This window comes from Macaca fascicularis, chromosome 3, assembly GCF_037993035.2.
Source record: "Macaca fascicularis isolate 582-1 chromosome 3, T2T-MFA8v1.1".
In the NCBI taxonomy this organism is placed as follows: domain Eukaryota; kingdom Metazoa; phylum Chordata; class Mammalia; order Primates; family Cercopithecidae; genus Macaca; species Macaca fascicularis.
Genome location: NC_088377.1, coordinates 72,346,020 through 72,367,665, shown reverse-complemented (window position 1 = coordinate 72,367,665; position 21,646 = coordinate 72,346,020). Strand labels below are relative to the sequence as shown.

At 41.4% G+C, this 21,646-nt stretch overlaps 1 protein-coding gene across 2 annotated transcripts in view; it reads left to right on the top strand.

The window, feature by feature from the left end:
• LOC102121466 (uncharacterized) overlaps window positions 1–21,646 on the top strand; it is a 53,334-nt gene that overhangs the window by 8,391 nt on the left and 23,297 nt on the right. The window contains exons 2-3 of one of the 2 annotated variants that reach the window (XM_005549454.4): window positions 15,847–15,973; window positions 16,456–16,551. In XM_005549454.4, coding sequence (XP_005549511.3) covers window positions 15,847–15,973; window positions 16,456–16,551 — 223 coding nt within the window. The remainder of the gene's footprint in view (window positions 1–15,846; window positions 15,974–16,455; window positions 16,552–21,646) is intronic. The other variant, XM_005549456.4, reaches the window with a different exon arrangement.

The following is a 21,646-nucleotide window of genomic DNA, read 5'->3' as shown; positions in this document are numbered from 1 at the left end:
TTTGCTTCATTGCTGTAGTGAGGACTACCAGTTCTATGTTGAATAGGAGTGGTGAGAGAAAGCATCCTTGTCTTGTGCCAGTTTTCATGGAGAAATGCTTCCAGCTTTGTCCATCCCGTATGTTGGTTGTGGGTTCCTCACAGATAACTCATTATTTTGAAGTATGTACCTTCAATGCCTACTTTGTTGAGGGCCTTTAATTATTTTAATGCGAAGGATGTTAAATTTTATTGAAAGCTTCTTCTGCATCTATTGAGATAATCTTGTGGTTTTTGTCTGTATTTCTGTTTATGTGATGAATCACATTTATTGATTTGTGTATGTTGAACTAACCTCATATGCCAGGGATAAAGTCTACTTGATCATAGTGGATTAGCTTTTATGATTAGCTGGATTCAATTTCCCGGTATTTTGCTGATGATTTTTGCATAAATGGTCATCAAGGATATTGACCTGAAATTTTCTTTTTTGGTTATGTCTCTGTCAGGTTTTGGTATCATATGATACTATTCTTATATAGTGGGATGGGAAGAGTGCCTTCTCAATTTTTTGGAATAGTTTTAGGAGAAATGGTACCAGCTCTTCTTTGTACATCTGGTAAAATTCAGCTGTAAATCTCTCTGGTCCCGGTCTTTTTTCGGTTGCTTGGCTATTTATTAGTAATTCAGTTTTGGAGCTTGTTATTGGTCTATTCAGGGATTCAATTTCTATGTTTGCTCAGTCTTGGGAGGATGTATTTGTTCAGGAATTAATCCATTTCTTTTAGATTTTCTAGTTTGTGTGCATAGAGGTGTTCATAGCAGACTTCAACAGTTATTTGTATTTTTGTGGGGTCAGTGGTAATGCCTCTTTTGTCATTTCTAATTGTGTTTATTTAGATCTTGTCTTCATGAATCTAACTAGTGGTTTATTTAACTCATTAATTTTTTCAAAGATTTAACTCCTAGGTTTCTTGATCTTTTGTATAGTTTTTCATGTCTAAATTTCCTTTGGTACAGATGTGATTTTGGTTATTTCTTGCCCTCTGCTAGTTTAGAAGTTGGTTTCCTCTTGCTGCTCTCATTCTTTTATTTATAATGTCAGTTTGTTAAATTGAGATCTTTTTAACTTTTTAATGTGAACATTTGGTGCTGTAAATTTCCCTCTTAACACTAGGTCAGCTGTGTTGCAGTACTTTGTTCTCATTTGTTCCTAAGAACTTCTTGATTTCTCCCTTAATTTTATTATTTACTCAAAAGTCATTCAGGTGCAGGTGTTTGTTTGTTCTTTGAGACAGAGTCTCACTCTGTCACCCAGGCTGGAGTGCAGTGGCATGATCTCGACTCACTGCAACCTCTGCCTCCCAGGCTCAAATGATTCTCTGCCTCAGCCTCCCACCACCATGCCTGGCTAATTTTTTTGTTTTTAATAGAGGTGGGGTTTCACCATGTTGGTCAGGCTGGTCTCAAACTCCTGACCTCAAGTGATCTGCCTGCCTCTGCCTCCCAAAGTGCTGGATTACAGGCGTGAGCCACCATGCCCGGCCCAGGTTTTTTAATTTGTATGTAATTGTATGGTTTCAAGTGGTTTTCTTTGTATTCCATTGTATTTTCATCAGGCTGTGATCTGAGTGTGTAACGGTTGGTATAATTATGGGATGTTTGGATTTGCTGAGAATTGTTTTATTCTGATTAAAAATTGGTCAGTTTTAGAGTATGTGCCATGTGGTGATGAGAAAAATGTATATCATGTTATTTGTAGATGAAGAATTCTGTAGCTGTCTATTAGGACTATTTGGTCAAGTGTTGCATTTAGGTCCTGATATCTTTGTTAATTTTCTGCCTCAATGATTTATTAGTGTCTGTGGGGTGTTGCAGTCTCCCACTATTATTGTGTCAGAATCTAAGTCTCTCTATACATCTTTAAGAAATTGCTTTATTCATGTGCACATGTGAAAGCAAATTAAATCTTGGGACTCCAAACTCAGTAAGCCAAACAGAAAAGTTAATCTGAGAACTGGGTCACACAAACCTGCCTTTCCCTTTTGGTTCCTAAATAAGATGGCTACAAGATGAAAAGCTGCATACCTCCCCCGATATGTGTCCACAATAAAATTCCTAGTGAGCTGCAGATCTTTACCCCAAAGTGTTTCTGTTAAAATTTTATCATAGAAATGTAAATTGATAGTTTATAGGTTCAGTCACTTCCCTTTCCATCAGACTCAAATGCCTATCTGTTCCTCTGCCCCATTTTGTCTGTGTTATCTTATGTAAAAATTCAGGTTCCCTGCATTTTTCTTCTGCCCTATTTGTCTATGTCATCTGATGTTTAAAAAAAAAAAATGCAGATTCACTGAGCCAGACAAAGGCATGAATGACTGTATTTTTCTATCCTCTTCTTACATGAAAATTGTGTACTTACCAGTATCCCACCCTTTTCCCTTTAAACTTGAAGCCCTCAAAATCATCTTGGAAGAAAGACATAGACTTGTCTCCAGGGCACATATCCTTAACTTTGGCAAAAAAACTTCCTAAAATGATTGAGATTTCTCTTGTCATTTTTCTTGATTAACAAACCCATAGATTTTTTTTTTTTTTTTTTTTGAGGTGGAGTTTCACTTTTGTTGCCCAGGCTGGAGTGCCGTGGCATGATTTTGGCTCACTGCAACCTCTGCCTCCCAGGTTCAAGCCATTCGCCTGCCTCAGCCTCCCAAGTAGCTGGGATTACAGGCATGCATCACCATGCCTGGCAAAGTTTTGTATTTTTAGTAGAGACGGGGTTTTGCCATATTGGTCAGTCTGGTCTCGAACTTGTGACCTTAGGTGATCCACCCACGTTGGCCTCCCAAAGTGCTGGTTTTACAGGCATGAGCAAGCGCACCTCGCTGGATTTTTTATAACACCTTTCTCTCTCCGTTTTTTTTTTTGTTTTGTTTTGTTTTTTTCTGTTAACATTCTTTCAGTTGCACACAGTGTGCAAAATTAAGATGTCCAAGAGTTTAGCTGGGCACGGTGGCTCATGCCTGTAATCCCAAGCACTTTGGGAGGCTGAGGCAGGTGGATCATGAGGTCAGGAGATCAAGACCGTCCTGGCTAACACAGTGAAACCCCATCTCTACTAAAAATACAAAAAATTAGCCGGGTGTGGTGGCGGGCACCTGTAGTCCCAGCTGCTTGGGAGGCTGAGGCAGGAGAATGGTGTGAACCCGGGAGGAGGAACTTGCAGTGAGCCGAGATCGCACCACTGCACTCCAGCCTGGGCGACAGAGCGAGACTCCGTCTCCAAAAAAACAAAAAAAATTGTCCAAGAATTCAAAAACATGTCCAGAGACCTGTCTGTTGTAGGAGAAAATTAAAAATAAGAGGCTTTATTCTCCCATGTGAAAATAACGGAGGATATTTTGCTAATCTCTTTTTTCTTAAAGGATTTAAATTATATGTAGATTTTTGTCTTTGTTGTTTTGAAAGATACGTAAATTATGTTAATAGCTAAATAAATTTTTGGTCATTGTTCTTGATTTGGGATTGTCTCTAAGACCTCAGATTTATTGCTTTGTTTTTGCTTTGGCCAATTTTTTGTAAAATTTTTAATCTTTTAAAGTAGACACAGATTTGTTTAAATCAAAGCTCATTTTAAGAGCACACAAAAGTTGAGCACAAAGATAGTATTAAATTTAGCAATACAGAATGATGAAGACTAAAAAATGCTGAGTAAATTCCTTTGACAGGAAACAGATTATCCAAGGTAATTATCTATTATTTGCAGACTGAAATACTTCCATTGCAAAAGCGAGGTTCAGTGTATGAACTGAACAGTGGAGTATGTAGTTGTTGTTTGGTTTCTATTTATTACTTCAGAACAATTAGCCTAGTTAGGTGTAGCATTTGTAGACAAACTGCATTCATATCAATTAAACAGTATTTTCTACACTAGTATTTATTTTGAATGAATCCCTTAGTCATTTTAATATTGAATATTTATTTTGAATGAATATTTCAAAATAAATATTCAATATTTATTTATTTTGAATGAATTTATTTATTTTGAGTGAATCCCTTAGTCATTTTAATATTGTTATTCATACTTTTGAAATATAAAGTGTTTTAATTATGGTTACATACAATATTTTAAAATCCTATGTATAGTATGACTAGTACATTAAAATTATTTATGCTTAGATATTTTATCCAATATGAAAGAAAATTTACTACCAAATTATTACAGTGGATATGATATGCTTACTGATTTATTCAGTAGAGATAATATTAGGGAAGCATGATTTTAGTATCTTTGGTTTCACTAAATTGGAATGCTGCTATTACAAGACAAATAAACAAGGGTGATGTGGCCACTCAAAAACCGTAATAGCTCTTCAGTTAGCCATGATGCAAGCTCAAATATATTCCACTATATTAACAAAGTCCTATTCCAATTGTTCATCAAAATGTTTTGGTGGAAATTGTCAGGCATATTCCAGTATAGATCTCCCATTCAATGGCTAGAAGATAAGAGAGCAGCAGAAATGAAAGAGGAACCTTACTTTGTGTTAAGTTGTAGTCTGGATTGAAGAGATGACCCAGGCAGGCTTTGTGTGAGCAGTGAGGCTGTTTATTCACTTGGGCGCGAGCTCACATAAAGCCTGCTTGGGTCGTCTCTTCAATCCAGACTGCGCTGTAACACACATTTGATGCCGAAACCTGGGATGGGGAACTCCTTTGGGAGTCGTGTCCCCTAACCCCATCCCCTGACTTCTTGAAGAGACCCAGTCGCGACCTCGGTACCTTGGACTGGCTCTGTAAAAGCCCCGCCTCTGCCTTCGAATCGGTAAGAGACCTCCGTCCTTTCTCAAACTTTCCTTTTCTTAAAGAGAGAGCAGAGGACACTCGCTGTCTGTGTTTCCTAAATCTAACATTGGTCATGGATTATCTCCGGGAAGATAGTCTTCCCTAGGTGAGTGGTCAACCACAGGGACGTGCGTCTTGGTCACTCATCCACTGCACAATTCAGGACTCCAGTTGGGGACACCTGCTGAAGGTCCTTGTGGTTGCTCTCCTCCTAATTTCTCTCTCTCTGTCTCTCTGTTTCTTTAGTCCTCCACTGTCCATCATGGGCAACCTTCTGCCCTCCATTCCTCCTCCTCCTCCCTTGGCCTGTGTCCTTAAGAATCTAAAACCCCTGTGTCTTTCACCTGATCTGGAACCTAAACATCTCATTTTCTTCTGTAATATGACGTGGACCCAATATAAATTAGACAGTGGCTCTCAGTGGCTGGAAAACGGCACTTTCAATTTCTCTATTTTGCAGGACTTAGACAACTTTTGTCACAAAATGGGCAAATGGTTTGAGGTTCCATACATCCAGGCATGTTTTACACTTCTGTCCCTCCCCAGCCCTTGTTCCCAATGTGATTCATCTCAAATTCTCCTTCTGTCCTTCCTGTCTGCTCCCCTACCACCCTCTGGCGACAGCGAGTCCTCCCTGTCCACAAACCCTTCCGATATTTCTCCTTCCTGCCCGTCCAACTCCGGTCCCAACCCTTCTCCAGACCCCAGTCCCCCTTCTACCCATACTGCGCCTCCCTATATCCCTTCTGTCCCCACTCCGCCCCATACCCGATCTGGCTTACAATTTGGTCCCACTTCTAATCCCCCTCCTCCCACCCCTCTCTTTCCCTTTTGAGAGGTGGCTGGAGCTGAAGGAATAGTCTGAGTTCATGTTTCTTTCTCCCTGTCTGACCTGTCTCAGGTCAGCCAGTGTTTAGGTTCTTTTCCATCAGACTCCACTAAATATATCTAGGAATTTCAATATTTAACTCAGTCTTGTAACCTCACCTGGAGTGACTTAAATGTCATCCTCACTTCTACACTCACTCCCGAAGGGAGCGAGTTTGGGCCCTAGCTCAGTCCTATGCAGATGACCACTGGCGCCTTGAACTAGGTCTCCAGGAAGATGCCAGGGAGGTCCCCCGTGAAGAGCCCCAGTGGAACTATCAAACAGGATCTCCTGGTATGGCCAGGCGAGATTATATGATCACTTGCTTAGTAGAGGGACTCCAAAAAGCTGCATATAAGGCAGTCATTATGATAAGTTAAACCACTCATGGCAAGGACAAAAATCCAGCCCAGTTTATGGCCTGTCTGACTGCCACTCTCAGACGGTATACAGCTTTAGACCCTGAAGGGCCAGAAGGCCAACTTATTCTTAATGTGCATTTTATTACCCAGTCAGCTCCCGATGTTAAAAAAAAACTTCAAAAATTAGAATCTGGCCCTCAAATCCCACAACAGGATTTAATTAACCTTGCCTTTAAGGTGTTCAGTAACAGGGAAGAGGCTATCCGGTGGCAGCGTATTTCTGAATTACAGATGCTTGCCTCCGCTGTTAGATGAACCCCAACCACACCAATGGCCAATAGGGATTTCAAGGCGTCCAGATCGCAGCGCCCAGCAGTCCCTCCAGGGCCATGCTTCAAGTGCCATAAAAATGGCCACTGGGACAAGGAATGCCTGCAGCCTGGGATACCTCCTAAGTCATGCCCTGTTTGTGCTGGCCCTCACTGGAAGTCAGACTGTCCAACTCAAGCTGCCATCCCTAGAGCTCCTGGAGCTCAACCCCACAGCCCCCTGGCTGACTCCTTCCCTGATGTCATCGGCTTGGTGGCTGAGGAATGACACTGCCCGAACACCTCAAAGGCCCCCGGACCATCATGGACCTCAGGTAACTCTTAAGGTGGAGAGTAAGTCCATCCCCTTTTTGATTGATATGAGGGCCACCCACTCCACCCTTCCCTCCTTTCAAGGACCTGTCTCCTTAGCCTCCATGACTGCTGTTGTGGGAATTGACGGCAAAGCCTCCAGACCTCTCCAGATTCCAATGGTGTGGTGTCAACTAGGTCAGCACTCCTTTTTGCACTCCTTCCTAGTCATCCCCACTTGTCCATTCCCTCTGCTCAGCCGAGACATCCTAACAAAACTGTCTGCCTCCCTCACTATTCCTGAGCTACAGCCACATCTCCTTGCCAGCCTTCTCCCCAACCCCTCACCAACCCCACAAGCTCCTCTAATGTCTCCCTTCCTTAGCCCCAAGGTCTGGGATATCACCTCTCCCTCCCTTGCTACAGATCACTCCCACCTCGTCCTCCCTTTGAAGCCAAACCATTCTCACCCTGCCCAATGCCAGTACCCTATCCCTATGCCACCCCTAAAAGGCCTAAAGCCTTTTTACCTGCTTTTTACAACGTGGCATCTTAGTACCTGTTAACTCTGCCATCCTTCCCTTTCAAAAACCAGACAAGTCCTACAGATTAGTTCGAGACCTTTGTCTCATCAGTCAGATTGTACTTTCCATCCATCCTATAGTGTCAAACTCATATGCTCTCTTGTCCAAAGTACCTCCCTCCGCTACCTATTATTCCGTTCTCAACCTAAAAGATGCCTTCTACACCGTTCCCCTACACCCCTCCTCTCAACCTCTTTTTGCCTTCACCTGGACTGACCCTGACACCCATCAGTCCCAACAACTAAGCTGGACCATTCTTCCCAGGGCTTCCGGGATAACCCTCATTATTTTAGCCAAGCCCTTGCCTGCAACCTACTCTCTTTTCAGCCTTCCTTTTCCTACCTCATCTGATATGTTGATGATCTTCTCTGCAGTCCCTCCTAGGAATCCTCCCAACAGAATATCCTCCTACTCCTTCAGCATTTAGACTCTAAAGGGTACCGAATGTCCCCTCATCAATATTTATACTGATTCCAAGTATGCTTTCCACATTCTTCATCACAATGCTGCCATCTGGGCGGAAAGAGGTTTTCTAACCACACAAGGGTCTTCCATTATCAATGCCTTTATCATAAAGTTCCTCCTTAAGGCTACTCTCCTGCCTGCCAAGGCTGGAGTTGTGTCCACTGCAGAGGACACCAAAAACCGACAGACCCTGTCGCTAAAGCAAATGCCCACGCCAATAAAACAGCAAAAGAGGTGGCAAACGCCTCAGTGTCTGCAGACGTTCCAGTCTGTGCTCCAAAAGGCCAGTACGTTTCTTTCTCATCTATCATCCCTACCTACTCTTGTTCTGAAAGCCTGCTCTACTTGTCCTTTCCAACTCACAAGGCAAGTGGTTCTTAGATCACAGAAAGTTCCTTCTTCCTGCCTCAGAAGCGCAATCTATTCTCTCATCCTTCCATGACTGCTTGCGTGTAGGGTACAAGCCTTTGGCTCACCTCCTAGAGCCCCTTATTTATTTCTCATCGTGGAAGTCCATCCTTAAAGCAATCACCTCTCAATGTTCCATCTGCCACTCCACCAATCCCCAAGGTTTTCTTAGGCCCCCTCCTTTCACAACACATCGGGCCCGAGGGTTTACTACTACACAAGATTGGCAAATTGACTTCACTCATATGCCTCATGTCAAAAAATATAAGTACCTCCTAGTTTGGGTTGATACCTTCGCCAGATGGGTCATGGCTTTCCCTACTGGATCTGAAAAGGCTGCAGCAGTTATTACTTCTCTTCTAACAGATATTATTCTCTGTTTCGGCCTCCCTACTTCCATCCAGTCTGACAATGGTCCAGCTTTCATTAGCCAAATCACCCAGGCAGTTTCCCAGGCCCTTGGCATCCAGTGGAATCTCCACACCCCATACCATCCTCATTCCTTAGGAAAGATTGAAAGAGCCAGCAGCCTCTTAAAAACTCACCCTCCAGCTCCGAAAGGACTGGACTGTTCTCCTACCACTTGTGCTCCTCCGGATCTGAGCCACTGCCCATGAACCTACCGGGCATAGCCCATTCGAACTCTTATATGGTAGTACTTTTCTACTCGGGCCCAACCTCATCCCAGACACCAGTCCTCTTGGGGACTATTTACCCAGTCCTCCAACAGGCTAGGAATGAAATCCGTCAAGCTGCTAACCATCAGGTGCTAACCCACCCCAGATACCCAGCCATATGAGGACACTCTGGCTGGACAGCCCATCCTGATAAAGAGCTGAACCCCCCGATCTCTACAACCTCGGTGGACAGGACCCTTCCTGGTCATTTGTAGCACCCCAACAGCTGTCCGCTTACAAAGATCCTCCTCAGTGGATTCATCCTTCCAGAGTAAAGCTGTGTCCATCTGACACTCAGCCTGACCCTTCTTCCTCCTCTTGGAAGTTACAAGTACTCTCCTCGACCTCGTTAAAACTCACCCGAATCCCTGAAGAAACTTAAATGTCCTGCTCCTGTCCACCCTGCTGCTTCACCCTCTTCCTCCACTCTATTTGCTAAGACATGTCCTGGTTTCATCCCCAAACTCCCACCTTAGATTCTCTCTTTAACCGGATAGATGGTCTCATCTTTTAGGGCACCCTGTATGACTTCTCCCCAGATGAAACGCCTCTATTTACCTTCCTACTCACTTTATCTATCCCTCCTGCTCCTTTGGTTGCCCCGCATGGCCGCATGCCCACTTCCAGTAATGCCTAATTACCTCTAGAAAACTCTCAACCCACTTTCTGTTAAACCAGTCCAAGCCTTCTTTGGCAAAGGACTGCTGGCTTTGCATTTCTCTATCAGCTACCACTTATGTTGCCACTCCCATTCCCACAAAAAACTGGGTAGTTACTAACTTAACTTACCACTCGTTATGTTACTCGTTATGAAGGAAAAAGCCCTTTCCAACTCCTAAATATGCAGTCATTGGCCGACTTCTCCATCAATGAAATGACCGAAAATACCCCAACAGGACATGCAGTTCAACTTTTAGGCTCCTACATGTCCAGCCTCACCCATTACACAAGAAATGAAAAACCCATACACGGCCCTGTGACTACAAACACTGTCTTAACTTTCCAAGCCCCTTTATGCATCCAACACAACCTGTCATCAGGCCTACCCCTAGGTCACCTCCTGTTCCATCAGTGCAACCACACCTCGCAGCTTCAAGCCCCATCTGACTACATTAACTTCCAGGTCTCCCAAACGGCTACATTCAAACAGCCTGTCCACTTCTCAAAGCCCCCAGAAGTCATCAGCACCTCCCTGCTTAACAAACAATCCGGGTTTTATAATGGCAGGCATACACACTGCATGACCGACCATTCACCCCTGGACCCCCTGCAGCAGCACTCCCACCACTGACAAATGCCTCCTTTCCCCGCTTTCAGCTACCCTTCTGAGTGGCTTCTAGTAGATACAAAATGATTTTTCCTCCAATGGGAAAATAAAACTGGGAGCCACTCAGCTTATCCCAAACATCCCTTTTCAGCCACTCACGGGGGCCACCTTGGCAAGTACCCTAGGGGTGTTAGAAAATGAAAACAACAAATTCACACACCTTTTTAACATACACAGCCAGTTCTGCCTACCCAGCCAAGGCATATTCTTCTTGTGTGGAACTTCAACCTATGTCTGCCTCCCCACTAACTGGACAGGCACCTGTACCCTAGTCTTCCTAAGCCCCAAAATTGACATTGCCCTTGGAAACCAAACCTTACCAGTCCCTGTCAGAGCCCATGTCCATCAGTGTAGGGCCGTGCAGATAATACCCTTGCTTATAGGACTAGGAATTACCAATGCCACAGGAACAGGAATAGCAGGTTTGTCCCCTTCCCTGTCCTACTATTGTACACTCTCAAAGGATCTCTCAGCCTCCGAGACATAGTAAAATCCACCCTTACTCTCCAATCCCCAATAGACTCCTTAGCAACAGTAACTTTGCAGAACCACTGTGGCTTAGACCTCCTAACCGCCGAAAAAGGTGGTCTGTGCACCTTTTTAGGGGAAGATTGTTGTTTTTACACCAACCAGTCTGGACTAGTACAAGATGCTGCCCAGCGGTTAAATGAAAAGTCTTCTAAAATCAGGCAACGTCTTTCAGACTCTTAACACCAATCTTTGGAGCTGGGCATTGTGGCTTCTCCCTAAAGCTTGGCTCCTCATTTCCATCATTCTCCTTCTCCTGTTCAGACCCTGTCTCTTCTGACTAGCCTCTCAGTTCCTACAAAATCTCATTCAAGCTGTTACCAGTCAATCTATGCGGCAAATGCTACTCCTAACTGCCCCTGAATGTCACCTCAACCCCAAGATCTCTCTCCCGATTAGGAATCCATGCCACCGCAAGTCCCGCTTGAAGAATCCCTGAGAAACATCTCTGCGTCCACTTCTTTTCTTATTAAAACAAAAAGACAGGAATGTCATATCCCAAAAATACGGCTGCACTATTGCCAGCAGGCCATTTTTACAGTGGGCCATTAAGAACTCTGTGAACTGCACATATGCCTCCAGACTTCCTGGAACCAGAAAACCTGCAACAACCAAAAACCACAAAAGAAGAACAGCGGGTTCCTGTCCCAACTGGTTGATCAACTTCTTGAGTCAACAAGTCCCAAAACTGTGTTGTAATTTTCCATCTGCCACTTTGCCCTATAAAGACTGCTCTCCCTCACGCCTCCGGGCTGACTCCCTTTTCAGACTCAGCCCACTAGCACCCAAGTGAATAAACAGCCTTGTTGCTCACACAAAATCTGCTTGGGTCTTCAATCCAGACCATGCTGTAACACACACTTACAAAATTCTGCTGAGAATATGCCCGCCTTTATTCTTTATGCTCATGTTTCTCACACTGAGGGTAGCTGTACACTTTGGGTTTTTACAGAGAAATGTGTTTTAGGGGAATATTTTCTGACTGACTTGTTCAATCATCTAATCTGAGTTTTTTTCTAAAGATGCTTTTATCTTTTTTTTTTCTCTGAATATAATCATTTTCAGCTGTTTTTCTCTTGAATGCATTGGGTGTCTGTTTTGGAAGCCCTATTACTATCCCATGGTGTCTGTGAATGAGGTGGGCTGTCACAGTGAGAACTCTTGGAGCTATCTCTATATGGACTCTTGCTGGAAATCTAGCAGAGTGATTTCCATGTCACCATTATAAATAAAAAACTGAGGTTTAAACACTGCACCTATTCCCATTATTGTGAAGGTGCAGTTCTACCCAGGAGTCCTGCAGGCTTTCCTCCTGCAGCTCAGGCTTCACTCTCTGATGTGGCATTGAAGTGCTGCTGTGGCAGTTGGGGTTATATATAGGGTGCCAGGTGTGAGCTCTGTGCTATGGACTCAGCCTCAGTGGCAGATGGTAGGAGTCAAGAGAGGACACAAGCCACCAGGAGATGGCAGGCAGGAGGCACCTGGCTTTAAGTTGCAGAATTACCTCTTGTCATGAAGATGTGAAAAGTTTATTTTGTCATTGATTATAACCAATTAGCATATATGAATGGCCTTCCCAATTACCAGGTGAATTTAGGGTGAACTATGTACGACATGTGCTGTAAATTTTTCTACTTGTGGACTAATTATTGTGACTGTCTTTCTGTCTTTGCAATCTCTTAAGCAGATTGACTGTGATACATGTCACATTCTGGTTTAATTGTGTAATAAAATGGTTTTCTTTCTGTTCTGTCATTGTGGAGTTACTCTGGAGCTGGACAAAATTTTTCTTTTAGTTATATTTTCCAAACACTGTCTAGAATTGCCACACATCATATAAACATATAAGGTGCCAACCAAGCTTTAACCTAGAGGAGGCTTTTCCTTTCAGGCTTTCAGTCAACTCACGATTGTGCTGCAAAATGCATGCTGTCCCCTAAATATGCAGGCAGAATTGTGTCTCTGCCTATTTGGTGTTATAGTCCTCTACAGTCACCTCTAGAGAGGCTAGGCCAGATTTCTACATACTTCACAGGGCAGCGATTAACCATTTACCTCTTTAAATGACTCTTGTATCTTTAGACCAGAAGCTGATTTCAGAGACCATGGGGCCCAGAAACCCAGAGTAACGTGTGTGCATTAAGTAGACATGATAATCTCCATTTTTTTCCCTTCCTCCTGTTCTTTTTTTTCTTTTTTTTTTTTTTTGAGATGGAGTCTCACTCTGTTGCCCAGGCTGGAGTGCAATGGCATGATCTTGGCTCACTGCAACCTCCACTTTCTGGGTTCAAATGATTCTCCTGCCTCAGCCTCCTGAGTAGCTGGGATTACAAGTGTGCACCAAGACGTCCAGCTAATTTTTGTATGTTTAGTGGAAGGGGGGGGTTTCACCATGTTGGCCAGGCTGGTCTCAAACTCGTGACCTCAGGTGATCGGCCTGCCTCGGCCTCCCAAAGTGCTGGGGTTACAGGTATGAGCCACCACACCCAACCCCTTCTTCCTCTTCTTAAAATACCCACAAATGTGTGGATGACACCTACTGCTACTGCACCCACCTAGGAACTAAATTTGCAGCTCCAAATTCTGAATCAGGGACTTAAGATTTGGGAAAAAAGAAAACCTTTTATTTGAGAAATGCAAATTCTTTTAGTTACAAGGTTCAGATACATTAAAATAATACCACAATTATGTATTTCTCTGTTCTTTGAGCTATGAATTTATCTCTTGAAACTGCTTGCTATTGCCACAAGTAGCTATAAATTTAAATTAATAATGACACACTGGATCCTGTAACCCACACCCTATAGCTTAACAATGTATATCCAATCGATAATCAATGTTTTTTTTTTTGTAAACAAATGAGAGTTTCTGACAGGCAACTTTGTATCAGCCCACTCTCTGTCCCTCTCTTTTTGCCTTTACAAATCCACTTGTAACTGCGCTAATCAAAGTGTAGATTCCTGGCAACTTGAATCTTTGATCCCTGGTTACAATTCCCAGTCTTGGCCCAAATAAATTCTCTACTTATATTCATATAGCTTCAGCTTTTTCCTTTCAAGTAGACGTATTATTTAGAATGTGCTAGAGCAGCCCCTATGAGGCAATCTCTCCTTTGGTTGTACTCTACTTGCTGTAACACCCAAGAATGCAGAAGCAGGCTGATCCCACCTAGAATCTGTAAGGTCTGGCCTCTACCTGGAATTTACAAGACAGGGCCAGACTCTGGATTGAGAATGTATAGGAAACCAACAGGAGGCATTTTCTGCATTGTGAGATGTCAACATAGACGTCTTAAAGCTTCCCTTTGAGAGTGTTGCTCTTAAAACTTTTCAGATCGTGTTCAGTGACTTGCTACAGTTATGTGAGAGGGTCCAGGTGTAAATAGAATCTGATGACAGATTCTGTAAGAGTAAACAAGCATCCTAGGGGTGAGAGATGAAGGCCACAAAGTATTGAGAGTCATTATATCACAATTATACCTACCCATAAAATGTAATACTGGAGTAGAGTATTTTTGTCTTTCCTTTTGCCCAAGAGCTAGCTAATCAGGACCCGTAATCTGGAGCTCCACTGCGGCAGTTCGATTTTCTATTTAGAATCAGCCTGAGTCTCTCCTGCCTGCCTTATCCTTGGGCCATCAGCCCAGGGTCACTGGGAACTCTCTTACAATCACCTAGGCATCTTTGAGATATTTGAGGATGTCCAGAGCAGAATTGTGTCAGGTTGACAAGAGTGGTTAATTGTGCCTCTGTCTCAGTGTAAGAGAAATTAGTCATCCTGTGTTTGCTCCTCCCCTCATACAAGAGATGTCTTTGGTTGGTATCTAGTTGAGAGTTTTCCAGTTTCCTGGTAGTTGGGTAAAAAACAAGGAGGAGGTCTGGAGACTCAAGCAGATAAACTAATTGCTACCATTTCATATGGCCATTAGAAAAATAGATAAAGCAGTCATGGTCCCTACCATCTAGGAACAGTTAGTCTAGACTAGCAAGTGAATACATGGTTGAATTAAGCATCATATGGTTGGCAAAGTGAATAGATGTGTGGGAAAACGTGTGGGCTTTATTTGGGCCACTTTCTTTATATTGTTGTGACTTCCGAGGTCATCATTTGAATGAATGTTTATGGACCCAAGAGTTTTAAATATTTTTATTTCTTTTACTTTGCTAAGAATGCGTATTTATCTTAAAATTACCCTAGAAAACCCTAGGAGATTTGTTTAAATGGCTAATTAGTATATTTATACAGTTGATGGGGTGAGCAGAGTAATATATAGGGTTTACTCCCAGCTCCAGTTCTGTTCAGATTCACCCTTTTTGGAGGCCTTATTTAGGTCTGGCCCCACCCTGGAGTCTTGCCTCACAGAACTGATAAGAAGAGAACAGAGTTTTGGCTGGTGCCTTTCTAGAGTGGGTGCTAACAATTTCCGAATTCCACAAGGAGATAAATGGGAAAAAAAAAGTATGCATTTTAGAGTCCTAATTTTTAAAATTTTTTATTAAAACCAGTGCTTGCAGAGACATTCCATTTAACAACATGTTTTCTATTCCTGCGGATCCAGTAGTTTCCCACAAGTCACAAAACAGTAAATATAAACACAATGAAAATTTCTCTAAACCATGTTCAACTGTTCTTATCTGTAGCCCTCTCATCTGTCTGTATTTAGCATACTTTTTAAATTCTATACATTTTTTTATTTTTTGAGACAGAGTCTCACTCTGTTGCCAGACTGGAGTGCAGTGGAGTGATCTCAGCTCACTGCAACCTCTGCCTCCCGAGTTCAAGCAATTCTCCTGCCTCAGCCTCCCGAGTAGCTGGGATTACAGGCATGCGCCACCGCACCCTGCTAATTTTGTATTTTTAGTAGAGACGGGGTTTCTCCATGTTGATCAGGCTGGTCTTGAACTCCCAATTTCTGGTGATCTGCCTCTGCCTCCTAAAGTGCTGGGATTACAGGCGTGAGCCACCATGCTCAGCCTAATTTTTATATTTTCAGTAGAGACGGAGTTTCACCATGTTGGCCAGGATGGTCTCGATTTCTTGACCTCGTGATTTGCCCACCTTGCCCTCCCAAAGTGCTGGGATTACAGGCATGAACCATCATACCCGGCTATCCTATACATTTAAAAAAAATTCAGTGACAGCTCATGGCCACTTGGTAAGTGTGTGTGTGTTTGTGTTTTTCAGGAACCATTGACATTTAAAGATGTGGCCATAGAATTCTCTCTGGAGGAGTGGCAATGCCTGGATACTGCACAGCGGGATTTATATAGGAATGTGTTGTTAGAGAACTACAGAAACCTGGTCTTTTTGGGTGAGGATAACTTCAATACACAATTCCTAAAATACCCTTAAAGTTTTATTTCTCTATTTTTGTAGACTGTTTTCTGGTAATTTATGCTTTGCATAAATGAGTTTCAGATCTCTGTTTTCAAGAAAATCTTTGAGATTTGTGTAGAAAATAATTCCTTCAAGATGTTTCATTTTGACCTGAGCTTTTCACATTAGTGAGCTAATCTGTATTTTTCACTCTAGATTAGTGATAATTCCAGAAATTTAGTGGCATGCAATATTGTTGTCCATGCCTTTAAATCTAATTTCCGACACCAATTTTTGATTCAATAGTACCAGATAGTAAAATTTAAAACCTACACATTTAAAATATTTTCTAAATATTTAGAAATTTATGTTATAAATTAGTATTTATTCTATTACATCCTCTTTACTGAGCACCTTACTGGATTGGTAATTGGAGAATATGATTAAGATTCATGTTATTTATTTTTAATAAAACAGGTATTGCTGTCTCTAAGCCATATCTGATCACCTGTCTGGAGCAAAAAAAAGAGCCCTGGAATATAAAAAGACATGAGATGGTAGCCAGGCCCCCAGGTAGGTGAGAGTGAAAGTGAATACAACAGATGACAAAGATTAAAGGTCAAAGGTCAAAGAAAAAGCCAGTCCTTAACATGTGATTTGGGTAGCTGTATTCCAAAGGAAATACTTTCTGGAAACCCTGAGTGTTTTTTTTTTTTCTTTTGCTCTTACATGGGGCGTCTTCTGTCTTATGCTTTTAAATTCTCTAAGGATTCTGCTTTCCCTTCAGTGATCTTCCTTCAAGTTCACAGTGAGAGTCAAAGTTCTTTTCATGGCATATAAGAGACTGCACAATCTGACTCTTTTGTTTTGGGGGACACATATATCTGCATAATTTTGAAAACCTCTATGTTAAACTGTTTTTTAAGTTATTTTTTGCATCATATCTGAAATGTGTGAGTAGTGGTTTCTGTTCCATTGGGTTTTTAAAAATTTATTTGTTCATTTTTCTGCACATTCCATTCTGTTTTTATTACTATAGTCTTGAAATATAGTTTGAAATTGTAAACTATGATGTTCTTCTGCTTTTTTCTTTTTTTCACAAAATTGCTTTGGCTCTTCAAAGCTTATTGTAGTTTCATGTAAATTTTAGAATTATATTTTTCATTACTGTAAAAATAATGCCACTAGACTTTCAATAGGGAGTTTATTGAATCTATAGATCACTTTGGAAAACATGGTACTTTACCAATATTTACTGCTTCAATCCATATTCATAAAATATTTTAAAATTTATTTGTGTCTTTAATTTCTTTCATTGTAAATTTTATTTACCTCCTTGGTTTAATTTGTTCTCAAGAATATATTATTTTAATGCTATTATAAATAGCATTGTTTTCTTCCTCTGTTTTATCAGATAGTTTGTTTTGAGTGGATGGAACCATAATTTATACTTGTATGTTAATTTTATATTTTGGTAATTTACTAAGTATATTTATCAGTTTTGACGGGTTTTAATGTATACTGTTTATGGTTTTGTATATGTAAGATTATATGATCTGCAAACAGCAACTTTTTACTTGTCTTCAATTTCAATGTTGTTTTATTTTATTTTATTTTATTTTAATTTATTTATTTTTGAGACAGAGTCTTGCTCTGTCGCCCAGGCTGGAGTGCAGTGGCGCTATCTCGACTCACTGCAAACTCCGCCTCCTGGATTCACACCATTCTCCTGCCTCAGCCTCCTGAGTAGCTGGGACTACAGGTGCCCACTACCATGCCCAGCTAATTTTTTTTTTTTTTGTATTTTTAGTAGAGATGGGGTTTCACCATGTTGGCCAGGATGGTCTCGATCTCCTGACCTCATGATCCACCCGTCTTGGCCTCCCAAAGTGCTGGGATTACAGGCGTGAGCCACTGTGTGTGGCTGCTTTTTTTTTTTTTTTAAACTAATTCTTTTGCCACATACTTTCAGTGCTATGATAAAAGCATTGACAATAGGTACAATATAGTTTTGCACTGGTGTCTGTGAATTTGAAAGAGCAAAAACCTCTTTAAGTTTTTATAAACTAATTTTAGGAGGTAAAGATCTTCTTTTGTTGAGCCCCCAGGTGACGAGATGCCCTCTGGGTTTGTTGTGGAGAGGGGTTGTAGCTTAGTCACAAGGATGCTGGGTCTGCACTAGGGTCCACCGTTATTAGCTTGTTACTAGAAGCTTGGGTAGTTTTAATTCCCATTTTAGTTTTGGATAGGCTGAATGTCCTTCAGGACGTTGCTCTGTAGGGCAGATGTTAGGGCATGTTTTTGCAGTTGGGTCTGCATATGTTGGGCCTCATATCAGGATGTGGATGAGTATGGCTTTCACTGAATACCAGCGAGGATTTTTCCAGGTCACTGTGTGGGTTTTTTGTTTGTTTTTTTGAGATGGAGTTTCGCTTTTGTTGCCCAGGCTGTAGTGGCGTGATCTCGGCTTACTGCAACCTCCGCCTCCCAGGTTCAAGCGATTCTTGTGCTTCAGTCTCCCAAGTAGCTGGGATTACAGGCCCCTGCCACCATGCCTGGCTAATTTTGTATTTTTAGTAGAGACAGAGTTTTACCATGTTGGTCTGGCTGGTCTCGAACTCCTGACCTTAGGTGATCCACCTGTCTCTGCCTCCCAAAGTGCTGGGATTATAGGCGTGAGCCACCACGCTCAGCCACTGTGTGGGTTTCTATGTCTACAGGCAGAACTGACCATGAACTGTGGATCAGGGAGCTGGAACTGAGTCATTGAACTGTTTCAGGGACCACAGTAAAGGCCAAGGTCTGCAGGCCTGCCTGCATGGCTACAAAGGGGTGTTCTCCTCCAGGCCTCTGGAAAGACAAGACCTCTCGCAGAATGTGACTAGGAGAAATTTGAGGTGATGACTGAGTAAGTTCAGAATTCTTAGTCGGATTAAGTTGGGAGGGCCATTTCCTGGTCTGTAGCCAAGTACAGGGGTCTTGTAGTTTGCCTCCTGAATGAGGGCCCACCTTCTGAAAAGGAACACTTCTCAATCTTTGGCTCTAGCAGTTTCATAAGTCCCTCCCTGCATCTCGGAGCTCTCTTAAAGGCACTTATTTTTTATGTATTTATTTATTTTCTATTTTTTTGGTTTTTTTTGTTTGTTTGTTTATTTTTAAAGGCACTTATTTTTTAGATGGGTTCTTGCTTTATAACCGAGGCTGGTCTTTAAATTCTGGTCTGAAGCAGTTCTTCAACCTGAATATACCATGTAGCTGTCATCACAGGTGTGATACATGATGCCTGGCTCTCTCAGAAACACATTTTTTTTTTGGTCAGAGATAGCTGATAAATGTTTTTGCTGTTGGGGTATAAGAAAATAGGGCACCTTTTATTTTTCCATCTTACTGATGTTACTCTCTGTATACATTTTTGTTTTTTATTTCCTACTTTAAATTTGTCTGTAACTTTAGATTCAGACATTTAGGGCAATATACTAGAATTTACAAGTTATGCCTAAAGTAAATTAGATAATTAGTAGGCATTCCATATTTACTAAAATAGTTACTTACAAATTTGAGCTGTTGGTATAAACAAATCATAGGATTTTCACCCACTTTCTTCAGCCTATATCTAAGTAATAGCATAATTTATTCTCAAATACTTCTTTTATATATTAGAGACTCTAACCATATTCTGTGCGTGCACACACACACACACTTACACATATAAATATATATTACATACACAAATATATACATACACATTCTTATTTTCTCTACACACACACTTACACATATAAATATATATTACATACACAAATATATACATACACATTATTTTCTCTTTATTTAGCAGTGTAAGGGTATTCTTTGCTTCTAAAATCAGATTACAGAAGTTTTATTTTGTGTAAGAATAGCATATATTTTAAATATCAGAATTATCTCCACTTCCTTTTAAATGCTCATTTATTAAAATTTTCTCATTAGCATTTTCTATTTATGATTATACTGCATTTTCTCTGAACTTTTACTGCCACACGACACATGCCGTTGATTCAAAATACCTGTCTTCCATGAGTACACAGTTAAATATTGCAGTTATCTAGACAAATTCTTTCTTAATGGTACATCAATGTTGCAAAAAAGATTTCATGAATAAACATTTCTCTTATTGTTTTGTAGTTCCATATTAGTGTGGTTTTTCAGTGTAGGTTTCTTAACATCAGATTATTGGTGTTTTGTTTTACTTACATAATTTTAGACAATTTGCAATTCTGTTTGTACACTTTTAAGTCAATATGGGGTTTAAAAAATAAATTAGCCATATGTCTATTACAATCAGATTATATATGTGTGTTTTATCTATAAATATGACCCAAATTTTGGTTATGGCTTATCTTGTTTATATTCTTTCTTAGCTGATTTTAAATGGTTGTTTTGTCTAAGTAGTCATGGAAATCATCTTTTTTCACTGTGTGTTTAATGATGAATTTATATTTCCTTTGTGTGAGAGAAACACTTTTGTGATTTGAGGCAATTTTTGAAAAAGATTTATAATTCTATATTTTTTTCAGTTTTTCTTTAAAATATTGTTGTAAAAACCCATTATATAAAATATACAGTTTTAAATCTATTGAAGTGTCATTGTTTTGAGACAGGATCTTACTCTGTCACCCATGCTAGAGTGCAGTGGCATGGCTGGCTTACTGCAGCCTCAGCTTCCTGGGCTCAAGTGATTCTTCCACCTCAGTTTCCTGAGTACCTGGGACTACAGACATACTATGGGACCACCATGTCTGGATAATATTTTGATTATTTGTTGGAACAGGGCCTCATTAAGTTGTCCATGCTGGTCTCAAACTTCTGGCCCAGTAATCCTCCCACCTTGGTCTCATGAGCCCCTGCAGTTCACTGGTATTTTTAAATTTCATAAGACTTGGTATGATTCCTAACAGAATACACCAGATGCAAATAAGAATATTGTACATTTTGGGCCAGGTGTGGTGGCTCACGCCTGTAATCCCAGCACTTTGGGAGACCGAGGCAGGCGGATCATGAGGTCAGGAGATCGAGACCATCCTGGCTAACATGGTGAAACCCCGTCTCTACTAAAAATACCAAAATTAGCCGGGCATCATGGTGGGCGCCTGTAGTCCCAGCTACTTGGGAGGCTGAGGCAGGAGAATGGAGTGAACCCAGGAGGCGGAGCTTGCAGTGAGCCAAGATCGCGCCACCGCACTCCAGCTTGGGCGACAGAGTGAGACTCTGTCTCAAAAAAAAAAAAGTGTACATTCTCTTGCTTTTGACTGAAAAGTTTTGTACATGTCTGTTAAGCTTAGTTAGTCTGTAATATGGTTTGCATGTCCATGTTCTGCAAACCTCATGCTGCAATGTACTCTTCAATGTTGGGTGTAAAACCTAGTGGTAAGTGTTTTGGCTATGGGGCCAAATTCCTCATGAATGGCTTAGCATCATCCTCTTGGTAATCAAAAAGTTTATACTCTGTTAATTCAAATGAGAGCTGGTTCATTAAAAGAAACTGGCTCCTTCACCTCATACTTCCTCTGTCTATGACCATGTGATATGTTCAGTTACTTTTTGCCTTCCACCATGATCGTAAGCTTCCTGAGACCCTCACTGGAAGCAGATGCTGTCATGCATTTCTTGTACAGGTGCAGTCTGTCAA